General features: G+C 36.6%; 2 protein-coding genes across 6 annotated transcripts in view; one reads left to right on the top strand and one right to left on the bottom strand.

Annotated features, from left to right (window-relative positions):
• Positions 1-413: 413 nt before the first annotated feature.
• The window catches only part of LOC126377746 (vitellogenin receptor-like), a 19,472-nt gene continuing 7,789 nt past the window's right edge, over positions 414-12,096 (bottom strand). Inside the window, exons 1-5 of one of the 2 annotated variants that reach the window (XM_050025568.1) lie at positions 5,459-5,694; positions 2,367-3,446; positions 1,925-2,125; positions 1,628-1,747; positions 414-904 (exon numbers count right to left, since the gene is read on the bottom strand). In XM_050025568.1, the coding sequence (XP_049881525.1) occupies positions 672-904; positions 1,628-1,747; positions 1,925-2,125; positions 2,367-3,399 (1,587 nt within the window). In that variant the 5' untranslated portion in view covers positions 3,400-3,446; positions 5,459-5,694 and the 3' untranslated portion in view covers positions 414-671. Of the gene's footprint in view, positions 905-1,627; positions 1,748-1,924; positions 2,126-2,366; positions 3,447-5,458; positions 5,695-12,096 lie in introns of those variants that run through there. The other variant, XM_050025559.1, reaches the window with a different exon arrangement.
• Positions 4,621-12,096, top strand: part of LOC126377622 (sphingomyelin phosphodiesterase) — a 26,085-nt gene continuing 18,609 nt past the window's right edge. For 2 of the 4 annotated variants that reach the window (XM_050025475.1, XM_050025476.1), the window contains exon 1: positions 5,694-5,989. The gene's annotated coding sequence lies outside the window, so the exon portion shown is untranslated. Of the gene's footprint in view, positions 4,759-5,692; positions 5,990-12,096 lie in introns of those variants that run through there. The other 2 variants (XM_050025474.1, XM_050025469.1) reach the window with 2 other exon arrangements.

Here is a 12,096-nt window from a genome sequence, read left to right as displayed (position 1 = left end):
AACTGTTAATTATTGCCATCCTTTTCATTTGTACGAAGTAATTCCTTATGGTATCTCTTTTGCTCTATAAAATTAACATCATTTTTAAAATCGAACAAATGCAGGTAATGAACGAATGGTAGGTACATAACGGAAGTGACGCGTTGATGGCTACAAGGGGCGGGAATATGAGTATTAATGAGTAAAGATTATAACTCCTCCTGGTTCTTGGTCCTATATCCTGCAGGACGGGCATGGGTAGTTAGTTCATTAGTACTTTACTGTAAGTAGGAATGGATTGCGTGCACATCGTATTAAGGGAGTAGTAGATATATAATAGCCAGGTGTTTAGTTATTACGCACGGGTTATACGCAGTATTATTTAGTATGGATAAAAGAAAATACAGTGAGAAATAAACTTTATTTTACTCTTGTAAAACTCTTCAGTACGGTGAACACTACAAATAACAAACACAAACATACATAGGCACAGTGTTCATGATATTCTATGACAACTTCGAGTTTCACTTTCAATGCACATTTATAAGAATGACTTCGTGAAATATTTTAAAGTTACTTAGAGCTGATAGAGTAATCTAGGAACTCTTTTACAACCAGCATCCATAGTTCATCATACATTCGACAGATGAGCTTAAATTTTTATAATTGCACACAAGGAATGTTCTTTTACATCATGAAGAGCAATGAAGTTCGTCGGTGCCATCACCGCAGTGATCTCTGCCGTCGCAGAGGGCGGCGCGCGGAACGCAACGGTGGTTCTTGCAACGCAGCTCGTGTGTGCCACACGCGCCCCCGCAGCCCCGTGGCTCGTCACTGCTGTCTGCGCAGTCCGCTAGACCGTCGCAGAATCGCGACTGCACTATACATTGGCCATCCGTGCAGGTGAACTGGTTCTCCGGACATTCTGTGGAAGAAATTCATATTTATACCTACAATTTGATAAAGATTGCTTCTGTGCTGGAGTGGAGCAAATAAAAACATAGAACGCGTCCAGCTGCTAATCTTCCCAGGCATGTCGTAGAATAGGTATGTCCTTTCAAACATGATGGATGGTCCATGCATAAAGAAATTTAACCGTTACATAATTCAGAAACCTTTTACAGAAGTAAATAGTATTGATAATTCGATGCGTAATAATAAGTAGGTAGAAAATGAATAAATTTACCCTGTAAATCAGAAGAATATAATTGTATCAAGTCATATCGAGTTCGTTACGTCATACATGAAGATGTAATAAAGTTATGTTATGTCGACGGATTTTCAGTATGATGGAAGTGGCTGGCTTAGCAATAGGAAGCCCCGTTAGCTCCGACTGGTCTCCGCGAGCCCATTCGTAACCCAGATTCGTGTGCTGAACGGTATAAGTACGATTTACATTCCATTATAGTAAAGTTTGTGTGTCATAGTCATAAGGTAAAGAAAGTGATGGGTCGCACTTGAATCGGCAAAATTGAGCAATATCACAGTTTTGCGAAAAATTTTAGATGCTTAGAAATAACCTGACCTTAAAATTTGTTTGCCTACTATTTAAAGTTCTTTTGTATATTTAAATGTACAGGAACATGAAATTCGTTAGACAATTTTTATTTCCAACATCTAAGTAAGGAAGTAGAATCTATTTTGTTACCTGTAGTGCAGTTAAACTCGTCGAAGCCATCCCAACAGTCAATGACACCATCACAGAGTTTTGTGTTGGGAAAACATGATATGTGATGACCACATCGAAATTGCTTTGTGAGATCACATTCTGGAACAAATTCGAATAAATAAACTTACATAGAAGTAAGTACTACTTACATAACGCGCTATTGAAATTTCGAACCATATTTTAAATTGATTTTACTAAAATGGGTAGGTTATTTGCCTTAAAGAAGACTAGAAAAAATAGGGATATTCATTAAACATTTGAAAATAAATCTCGTACCACAGAGCATTTCGTCGGAGCGATCATAGCATTGTATGGAGCCGTCGCAACGGGCCTCGGCGGGGACGCAGAGTCCGTTGCGGCAGCGCCACTCGTGCGCAGCGCACGTCACCAGGGTCAGCAGCCGGCACACGCGCACGCCGCGCGCGCGGTCCACCAGCTGGCACGCCTCGGTCTCTAGAGCGCAGAGCCCACCGCAACCTGCGACAGATACGTTACTTAAGTTTTGTTACGATACCAAATTACGTAATATCAAATACTCCTCACGTAATGCGACGCTAAGATACATCGAACTATACGTAAGTACCTATAGCATACTTAAAATAGGTTGTCTACTTAAGTGTCACTGTTGGGCGCAGGCGTCCTCATTAAACGGACTAGGATAACTATACGTAATGGGATTGGTGAAATAAAGCATAAGGGTTAAATATGAGGTTCCTACCTGTAGGGTCTTCAATATCCACAGCTTGTCGACAAATTGAAGTTCCACTGTTTTCGTCTAACATGCACACTTCGTTTGTTTGGCACGAACAAAATCTTTGTGATAAGTCTCTGTTAATGATATCTTTTGGTTTCTGACTCTCAAGAATTTTCTTATGATCTTTTGGATACGTTTTGATATTTTTACGAATTTTTGATATGATATTGGATATAAGGGATGTATTATCAACAGTAGTAGTCACTGGTTCTGTTGTTGTAGAGTCTTCTGTGCTGCTGTCACTCACTTCAGATGAGACTTCAAAATTAAAATTAGTAATATTTAACGAAGACGTTTCATTGGAATCAATAGTTTCAGTTGGCACTACGATTGTACTAGCAACCTTAGTTGCACGTGTAAAACTAGGAGTAGTAAAATTAACTAAAACGAAACTTATAACTACAATAGCTACAATCATCACACTTATTGAGCACGCTTGTATTTGAGTCCGCTTCTTCACAGGACTATCAGTCAGAGCGAAGTCTACGATACATCCAATGCCTTTCAGGCTTTTTCTCAGTCTCCATCGGTTTATCTCATTCGGGCGCATTTCATACGACGTATACTTTTGCCTAAAACTGGAATCAATTTGTCGTGATATCGATGGAATGCACTGGTTAGCCTCGACGTTAGCAGTCTCAGTAAAATTACGGTTATCAGTCAAAATTGCGTGACCGATGTCATGTGAACTCTGCTGAAGCTCATTTATGGGCAACTCTAAGTCTTTTATTGATATTCTTCCGTTAGGAGTGGAATGATTGTTAGGAATGAAATCCTGGTTTGGCGATTTAATTTCATATTTTCTTATCTTGCCTTTACAAGTATAACAGTATTTTATCACCTTATTGTCTGTATGAGGTGCGTTGATAATTGCCCTCCGTAAATTGCTGTTTGACCAGAGATGAGAACAGTATAAAGCTTCCCAAGTGGACGTAGAGCCATCAAGTATATCTGTCGTGAGGGGTGGCTGCTCGTCAAAGGATTCTGATAAAGTCATTATGTCCGGTGCAGTTTTCTAGGAACATAGTAACTACTTGTTAATGCCTGAAACAAGGAAAGTATTGGATGTTAATTGCTCAGCGGTGTGCGGAAAATAGCAAAAACTTTGCGCAGGATGGTCAGTGATTCCGGCATCAGGTGAATTTCTAAACATCTTTGATTTTGTATATTAAGTATTATGTTACACAGGACTATGCATATTTTATATCTCCAAACAGGTAAATCATAAACGACTTACATATTTATTTAATAATGTTAGTAAGTATGTCTTTAATTCTTTATATTTACAGCTGTTAAACTTTTCTTTATAACACACCTATGTAAATGACAACGTATTATTATTATTATTTATTTTGTTTTTCTCGACATACAGCGTATTGGGTTACACTGTAATGTTGTATGTACCTTTATAAATAAATAAATAATACATTATAGACACGTAAATATAAATAAATGTAGAAGTATTGTCGGCTTTACCGTTATAATATTTTTGCCACTTAAAATCTTTTATTAATTTCACAACTTCTATTACTTACATTGATATTTCAAATTGCAATGTGACTACAATGACTTTCATAATTTAAAACAGCTCTTTAGCTAGCGTTCGACTTGAGTAAAAGCTGGCAGTTGAGTGGGTATGGGTACATGCGAGGTTTCTTTTTATTTCTTGGGCAATAAAACACCCTGCGTGAATACTGAGCTGTCACGAAGTAAGGAGACCTGCGTAACTTGATATGTTGCGTGAGTTCAAATTTTAGACTCAATTAAGAGTGTAATCGATACCTCAAAGTTCAAGTACGGTAAGTATATCTTACAATATATGTATATATTACAATTAGCTATTAAGTACTTACAATAATTAAAATAATTCCTGGATTTCAAATAAGTAGTAATGAAACTTAACCGCATCTTTTAGTAAGTATAGCCAATTATTGCACAGATAATATTAACTGAAAGTTTTTTAGACAAAAGAGACTAAAACAACAAAAAATGTAGAACAAATACAGTGATTTAGAACAGATGAGGTCAAGAACCAACAATTTCTAGGTCAAACAGAGACGTAAGCCGGAGACGTCGCATGATCAGCTGATATCAAGAACATACGCGAACGAGTATTTGACGTAAAAAGAAGATAACTTACATAGTGCTACACTCTCCGCCAGTTGGGACGTTCCACACTATTCGGAAAATACTAAATATAATAATATTGTCTAGTGGAAGCTATCGTGCACGTCTGGTTCGTGCGGGCCGCGTGTCTTGTATCGGACTACCGTTGCCGGTGACAACGTCTAAACAACTTTACACCGACACCAGCACCTGTACGTGCGACAAGGAGGAGTGATACGAGAGTAGCGAGGTGAGTGAGGGATGCAACGAGGGGTGGTTGTGGCGTATGGTGTACCAGTGGTCGAGGCCCATGCTCAGCCAAGAGTGACATGCGCCGTTTTTGTGTTGCAACTGAACGAACATCTGTTCCCGGCACCCTCCACATACAGCAGGTTACATTACTCGTAGAGTTGAATTTTATGCATCTTTGGTTTTTAAATATTTACTTTTTTACTTTGTAAACGTATCTAGTTTTATGCGAATTCACCGAGTAAGTTATCCATTTATTTGGTATGATTCAGACGGACAGGTACGCACCAAACAAACAATAACTAAGTGAAAAAAGGGTCTAGCTATACAACAACGATTGTAAGGTGCAAACTTTACAATAACAATTGGCGAACAAAAGTATATCAACTGTACTTTTGTACACAATACAAAAATACACTTTATTCAACGAAAATATGGCAACTGTATAGGTACACATACATGACAATATTTAGGTAAGTACATTGCAAATAGCAACGAATAAAACAAAATGTATTGGGAACGCAACCTATGAAAAAGATAGGTAAGTATTTAAGTAAACATATTTTTAGGTAGGTAGGTACATTTGTGGCTTACGGGGCTATCTAAAGGTCATAAAACGTAACCTAATGAGCGGCGGGTTTTATCTGTGTTGCGAATCACTTGCATTGATGGTCATTGACCGGTCATACGTGAGTTGCGACCTGAGTTCGCAGTGATGGACACGAGGCTCCTCTGCGGGATGTTGGCGCGTTGCGGCAGCATGCGTCATGCGTGGTGCGCGGGCCGCTCGCCGGCGCCATCGGCGTCGGGAGCCGCTGCGCCACGCGAGTTCATGTGCATGTGCATCATCTGGAGGATGCGGTTGGCAGCCGCGCGAAGGCCGCGGCGGCCTTCGCTGCTCAACGCGTGGTGCCTACGACACGAAACCGGAGGAAGGCACAACTCTCACTGCGCGCGCCGCGTGTGGTTGTGGACACTCGCCCACTCCTCAGTTCGTTCGCTCGCCTGCGAACACACACCTCAGTGTTCCGACACGAAGCGATCCGTATGCGCGCTACGGCTCAAACCGCGTAGTTTCTCTCGAAAATAATTAGTATGTGAATGCGGCGTTTTTATTTGTTCAACACGAAAACAAGTGAAATGTTATTGTTCGCAAACTGATCAGCACGCGTCCGCTTCAGCTTGCACTCGGGCAGACTTCATGAGGAACAGTTTACTTTTACACTGTTGAGGTGAGATAATTAGTAAATAACTAATAACAACTTTTGCCGGGAGTCCTTCATTTCAATGAATCACTTTGTAGTACGTTAGCGAGTCAATTTAAAATTACCCTTTTAAATAATTCCGCAATGATCAGGTAATTTGAGTGCCGAGAGTGGTGTGGAGTAGGCCATCAGAGTCAGCTGTCCCAGTTCTCAGCGAGACGACATCAAATCACAGAATGACGAACTGTTAGTTTGTGCCGCTTTATCTGTTGCGATTTTTAGAAAACATTCTAATTTATGTTAGATACGGTATAGTCAAGCCTAAAAAATAAATTGCGTACCGACGAGTAGTTATTATTTTTAGTTTAAGTAACTAAACAATAATAACAGGAAAAGTCATGTAAAATAAGGAAACTGATACAATTTATGCAAATAACTGGACAAAACTATTTGTAAATACTTTGTATATATTGTCACAAAGTCTCATAGAAGTTAATAACAATAACTGTGATTATTAGTAATGGCTTTCCCTGATACTTTATTAACGAAGTATTTGATCACAATCAGCAAAACGCCACAGCAATGCATTTACAAAATCAACTTTCCTTACTTTCCTTATGAAATCGCCAATAACGATGTGAACAAACTTAGGAAGGCGGCAAGTGAGAGTCTGTATTTATAAAAAAACATGATAAAGCCTTTAGTCATTGCAGCGAGTAACTGTTTAGTATCGAAAAAAGTGAAATCCGTTTGTGTACAGAGATTCTCAAGCTCACGACTGAGCTTGATTGCCACCTCGCATGGTGATTTGCAACGATTCTGTTCAATTTTATGCCTACTGGGGGGTTAAAATGGCCACATCATTGCTATTTGACATTTGTTTGCATTGCGCACTTACTTTTAGGTATATGCGCAAATGTCAAATTGCAATTTTGCTTTCTTAGATGAATTGCTTCGATGTGGCGATTTTAACCCCCCTGATCTTTGCATAAATGAAACAGACAACAAAAATCTACGTTTTTAAATTATTCACAAATATAGAGTACTTAAATAAAAGTTCATATCTAACGCTAATAATTACTTGTGATGGTAGATCTAATACTCTATATTTACATTAGTAGTTGTACGTACAGTGCTGATTATATTTATATCTAATACGTAAGTAATTAAACAAATCATAAAGATAAACAAGATAAGGTAAAAAAGTAATGTTTAATGACAGCATAATAATATTGTACTCAATATTATAATTCAATAACTCCCTAGCGCTATGCCGTTTTTCTTGGGGTCCGCTAAACTAACCTGAAGATTTCACAGGTCCGGTTTTTTACAGAAGCGACTGCCTGTCTGGCTTTCCAAACTGAAGGGGAAACCAGCTCAATACAGGTTTGGTCACATAGTACTTCTGAAACGCATTTCTCGGGAACATGGTTTTCCTCACGATGTTTTCCTTCACCGTTGAGAAGTCCGTCACCGTCGAAATAAGTTTAGGGATTCGATTTTAAAGTAAGTGTGTGTGTATTCAATATTATAATAATAGTGTTAAAATCAAGACTGGTTGTAGTCACTAATGACTTACAACGATTAGCTCTACCTACGCCAAGAGGAATTACCGGTTGAGTATTTACGTATTCAAGAAATTCCTAACACAATAGGAACTGGAAATCAACGGTAATTCATTAAGTATATACAAAAGTATCTATATACTTAGATAACACTTTATATAATACATAGAAAATTACATATGAAATATACAATACTAAAGCATCAGCGAAGAAAAGCCTACGCAACTGATTGGCAAGTAGGCACAAACCTACGTATATACATAAACATAAATAGTCTATAAGTATTGTTACATAAAAAGAATCGATCTAATATCGACTGATACATCTCTTGAACGTCACAACACTAGCAGACGTACTTTGACAGATCTAATTCTTTCCGCGCATTGAGAATATTGTAAAATGTTATCTGTATTGAAATAAAATCACTAATTGTACTGAACTGCTCGTTCTGTTTAAAAGTATACTCGTACCTACACTATTATTGTTACTGGCAATAAATTTATTTTATTCTTATTCTATACTGTACATCCCACTGTTGGGCATAGGGACAGGCCTCCCCTCAATCAGCCGGACGGGATATGGAGAATACTCCGATTTTTTTTTCATTATGCAGATAGCATTAACTAAGTAGTTAACGGCCAAGTGGCCGAAGCATACTCCACCACGAAGCTATTAGGATTTTTACTAATTAATCATAAAACAACATAAGTCCACGACTATATTCCTAATTGGGGTAGTCAGAGGTAGGTTCATCCATCATGTGGTGAACTAAATATATATTAGATATTGTTTATCATACTGAGTAAGTAGGTATGTCATTATGTAAGTAGGTAGTGTAGTGTGTATTTCAGGAGTACAAAGCCAAGTGTGACTGCATGTAGTTTTCGGCTAAATTTTATTTCTACCCACCCAAAAAAGCAATACGGGTGTGTTATATCACGTTTAACGGAATTCGTTTTTTAAAGAAATCGTTAACTTCCACTTGTTATAATTAACTTGCAGCTATTTTTGCTAACTTGATGATCAGTTATTTAACTGAAAAAAAAGCTGGCAAATACATTGTTGCTGGCGAATAGGCGTGAGGGTGTGTATGATGACCAGCTAACCGACCGACCGGCTTCAAAAAAGAAGGATATTATCAATTTGACCCGTATGTATGCAATTTTAGATCAGGCACCCTCTCCCTAGTTGGCTCGACAACAAGTCTTAGATCCACAATCATCATCTCCCTAGCGGTATATCGTATCCTTTCATCGATTAGTTTTACGGGAATGCTACTCTTTTACCTAATTTGAAGATTTGGTAGGTCCGTTAGGCTAGTTTCCAACAAGTCAAATCAGTTACTTTTTACTAAACGTCAAAACACGAATTTCTATGAAAAAGCACACTGTGACGTCATAGAAAAACTTGATAAAATGTCGGACTTATTATTACGTTTATTTTGATTAAAATTCGTAAATACGTTAAATAGACAAAAGAAAATGTTTTTCATTACTTTTAGATCAGTCTTTATTTAGTAATCAGAATTTCATAATTTATCTTGAGTCTAAGTAGTACACGACCCAATTAGAAGTACAAGTAAAGGAACGACAAAGTGGCTCCTATGAGGACAGTCCGCACTGCTTTTGCTCAACGTCAATACGCTTGCCAGTCCCCCTTTATATATAATAAAATAATACAAATATATCCTCTACAATTTCATACTTGTAAAAAAATTGTTTCGGACTGGCTACGTACGTTAACCTACGATGAAGTGGAAAATCTCCTACTTAGGACTACATAATAGATCATTTATTTATTTATACACACACACACGTACAGACACACATACACACACACACGCACTCACACACACGCACTCACATACACACACTCACCCTCTCACACACATTTTATTTTAATTCACTTTTTTTCTTTTTAATGTGTTTATATACCTATATATTTGCCATGTTTTAAAATCTTATGTATACCAAAGGGGAGTTGCGAGTCATTCCCAACACAAGTACTCTACTTACTTACTGGGAAGTCTCGACAACAAACTTCGTTACAATTATGTGAAATAAACTATTTTTTTTTTATTAAAGCAAGTTTTCATGTTCCCATCTTCTATTATGTCTTGTAAAAGAGATTATCATGTTATATTGTTGTCCCTATTAGGTACATGGGACTTAACATAGCTGGCGTATTGTATATATGTATAAGGGATAGAGGCGCGATCCGTTGTTATGTAGTGTGTCATGTGTTCGTTATTGATAAGTGTAAAGATAATTATTACCTACAGAAAATATACTTATTTGAAAATTCCTATTCTTATCTCATAAATCCATATAAATAATCAGAATCAGAAATGATGCCATCCTTAAAATATTAGTCAGTGGCCACTTTCTTCTACTTCGCAAAGGAGGTTAACGGCGAATTTTGATGCGGGTAGAATCATAAGTGGCTATGGGTACACTTACCTATACATTTGTCGCATATAAATAGCGTCTCCTGTTGTTATTTATTCCGCATTGCCAGTGGGGACTATAAATACCAGCTTTAAAGGTGATTCGCATTCACTAAATAACCATAAAAGGAAACAAGGACGCGCATTCGTAAAAAATGGAATCGTAATCATAAGTTTTCTGGATACCTATACGCTACAAATAATTTAGTCATGAGGTATGGGTAGAGTAGCCATATCTAATCAAATTTCAATCGGCAATGTTTACCTAAGTATATATAACAATGAAATTCTTAACTTATTTATTGATAACACCATAAAGACTACTTATTGTTCATTTTACGGGTCTTCCCAAGTAGCAACCGATTGTCTTAAAAGAGAATTGTAGATATCTTGAAGGCAAGTAGACTAAATCAAGCCCTTGTCTTGGATAAGTCTTATATGTCTCCAAGATATCCCTCAAGATGTCTTGAAGATACAGTTTAGTAAAAGTGGGCACATACTTTAACTCTTATACAAGACAGACTTAAGACAACGTTAAGTCAGACTTAAACCCTACTTTAGACAATGTTCTTGCGTATTCTAAACTTAGAATTCTTGTAGTATCACTTAATACCAAAAATGTATACTTGAAGATATCTACAATACTTAGTTAAGACTATAGGATTGAATTGCACTGAGTCAATTGTAACTTAACGAAGTAAAACTTCAGGTCATACTAAAACGATTTTTACTTCACGCGTCTTTATTTTAGAATATAATGGCGAACATTTACATTAACACAAGAAATGAAGTCTGTAAGAAAATGGCGTCGAAAATATTTGTTAAGTTGTTTTAACAAAAGGTTATTCTGCCGTTTCACATACAGGAAATTATAAACGCATGATTGTTTCTCGTGTAAAATCGATAGAAAGTGTTAAAAAACAGAAGGGCCTTTAATATACCAGAAAAATAATAATAAAATTTGGATTGATTATTCAGCAAATAAAAAAAATGGTGACATATAGTATAGAGAAATTCATTTTGTATTAATATGTGACAGCTGAACGCAGTAATTGTTACTACAACAGAGATATATATTAATTTACTTCAGTTTTTGACGATAATATTGTCAAAAAAATATTACATGTTTTCTTCCTGTAAGTGCAAAATGGCGTTAAGTAATATTTTTCTAAATGAAGTAAGACTTTAGAAACAATTGATTTCGTAAGAATCAGTTTAGAAAAGTAAAGTCAAGTTGCACTTCATCAAGTACTAGTTAAGATAAATTTTACTTCAATTGTCTAGGAGTATACCAACTTAAGACAAAAAGTATTTAGTGAATTCCTACTTAAAACTCTTATGTCTAAAGTGATCCTCTATTTTGATTTAGTAAAGTAATGTCGTAAAATCATGTTTGTTTATTTTGTGCCAGAATCATCTATGTAACAAGTAACAATTAAAATCGAACAAGCTTTTAAAACCTATGGAAAGTATGTTTGTTTGAGAGGTAAGTTTTTCGACTCGTGGAAGATAAAAAATATTGTTATGCTGAGTTCTTACTTGGATAGGAATGTGATTTACTTAATTATTTAATATTTATCGCAATTGGAACTAACAAACATAAACTCAATTTGCTAATGAGTCTCCGCGCATACATTCTCTTAGGTACCTACATGGTTCGCTGACGCAAAGTAGGTACGATCACCGCGCTTCTAATTGCCAACGGAAACAATGTGATTATTGTAAAAATTTACGAGTATCCGTTGAATATTGTATATACGAAGAACCCTTGCAATTTGATTAACGTCGTGTGTGTGCGCGGTAGTTTCTAAGCCCACCAAAAACATTATTGTTAAAAAAGGCCAGAATCATCTATGTAACTCCCGATGACTTTATCAAGCTAAAAAAATAAAGGAATCGAATCTAATGCCCACTTTAAATGCATTTAACCATACACAAAACTTAAAATAGATATGTTTTGTTTATGATTGTGAATAAAGCTTAGTTAAAAATAGGTACATTTTTAAAATTATTAAAAGAAAGAATGAAAGAAGAAAGAAAAGTATCTAGACACGCGGTAGCGTATCAAGCCAAGTTCAAGAAATAGAACTGGCGAGCCGCACCGTGTGTAATATTACACGAAC

Source organism: Pectinophora gossypiella, chromosome 2 (assembly GCF_024362695.1).
Source record: "Pectinophora gossypiella chromosome 2, ilPecGoss1.1, whole genome shotgun sequence".
NCBI classification, from domain to species: Eukaryota; Metazoa; Arthropoda; class Insecta; order Lepidoptera; family Gelechiidae; genus Pectinophora; species Pectinophora gossypiella.
Note: the sequence above shows the minus strand (reverse complement) of the source record. Positions and strands in the feature narration are given on the sequence as shown.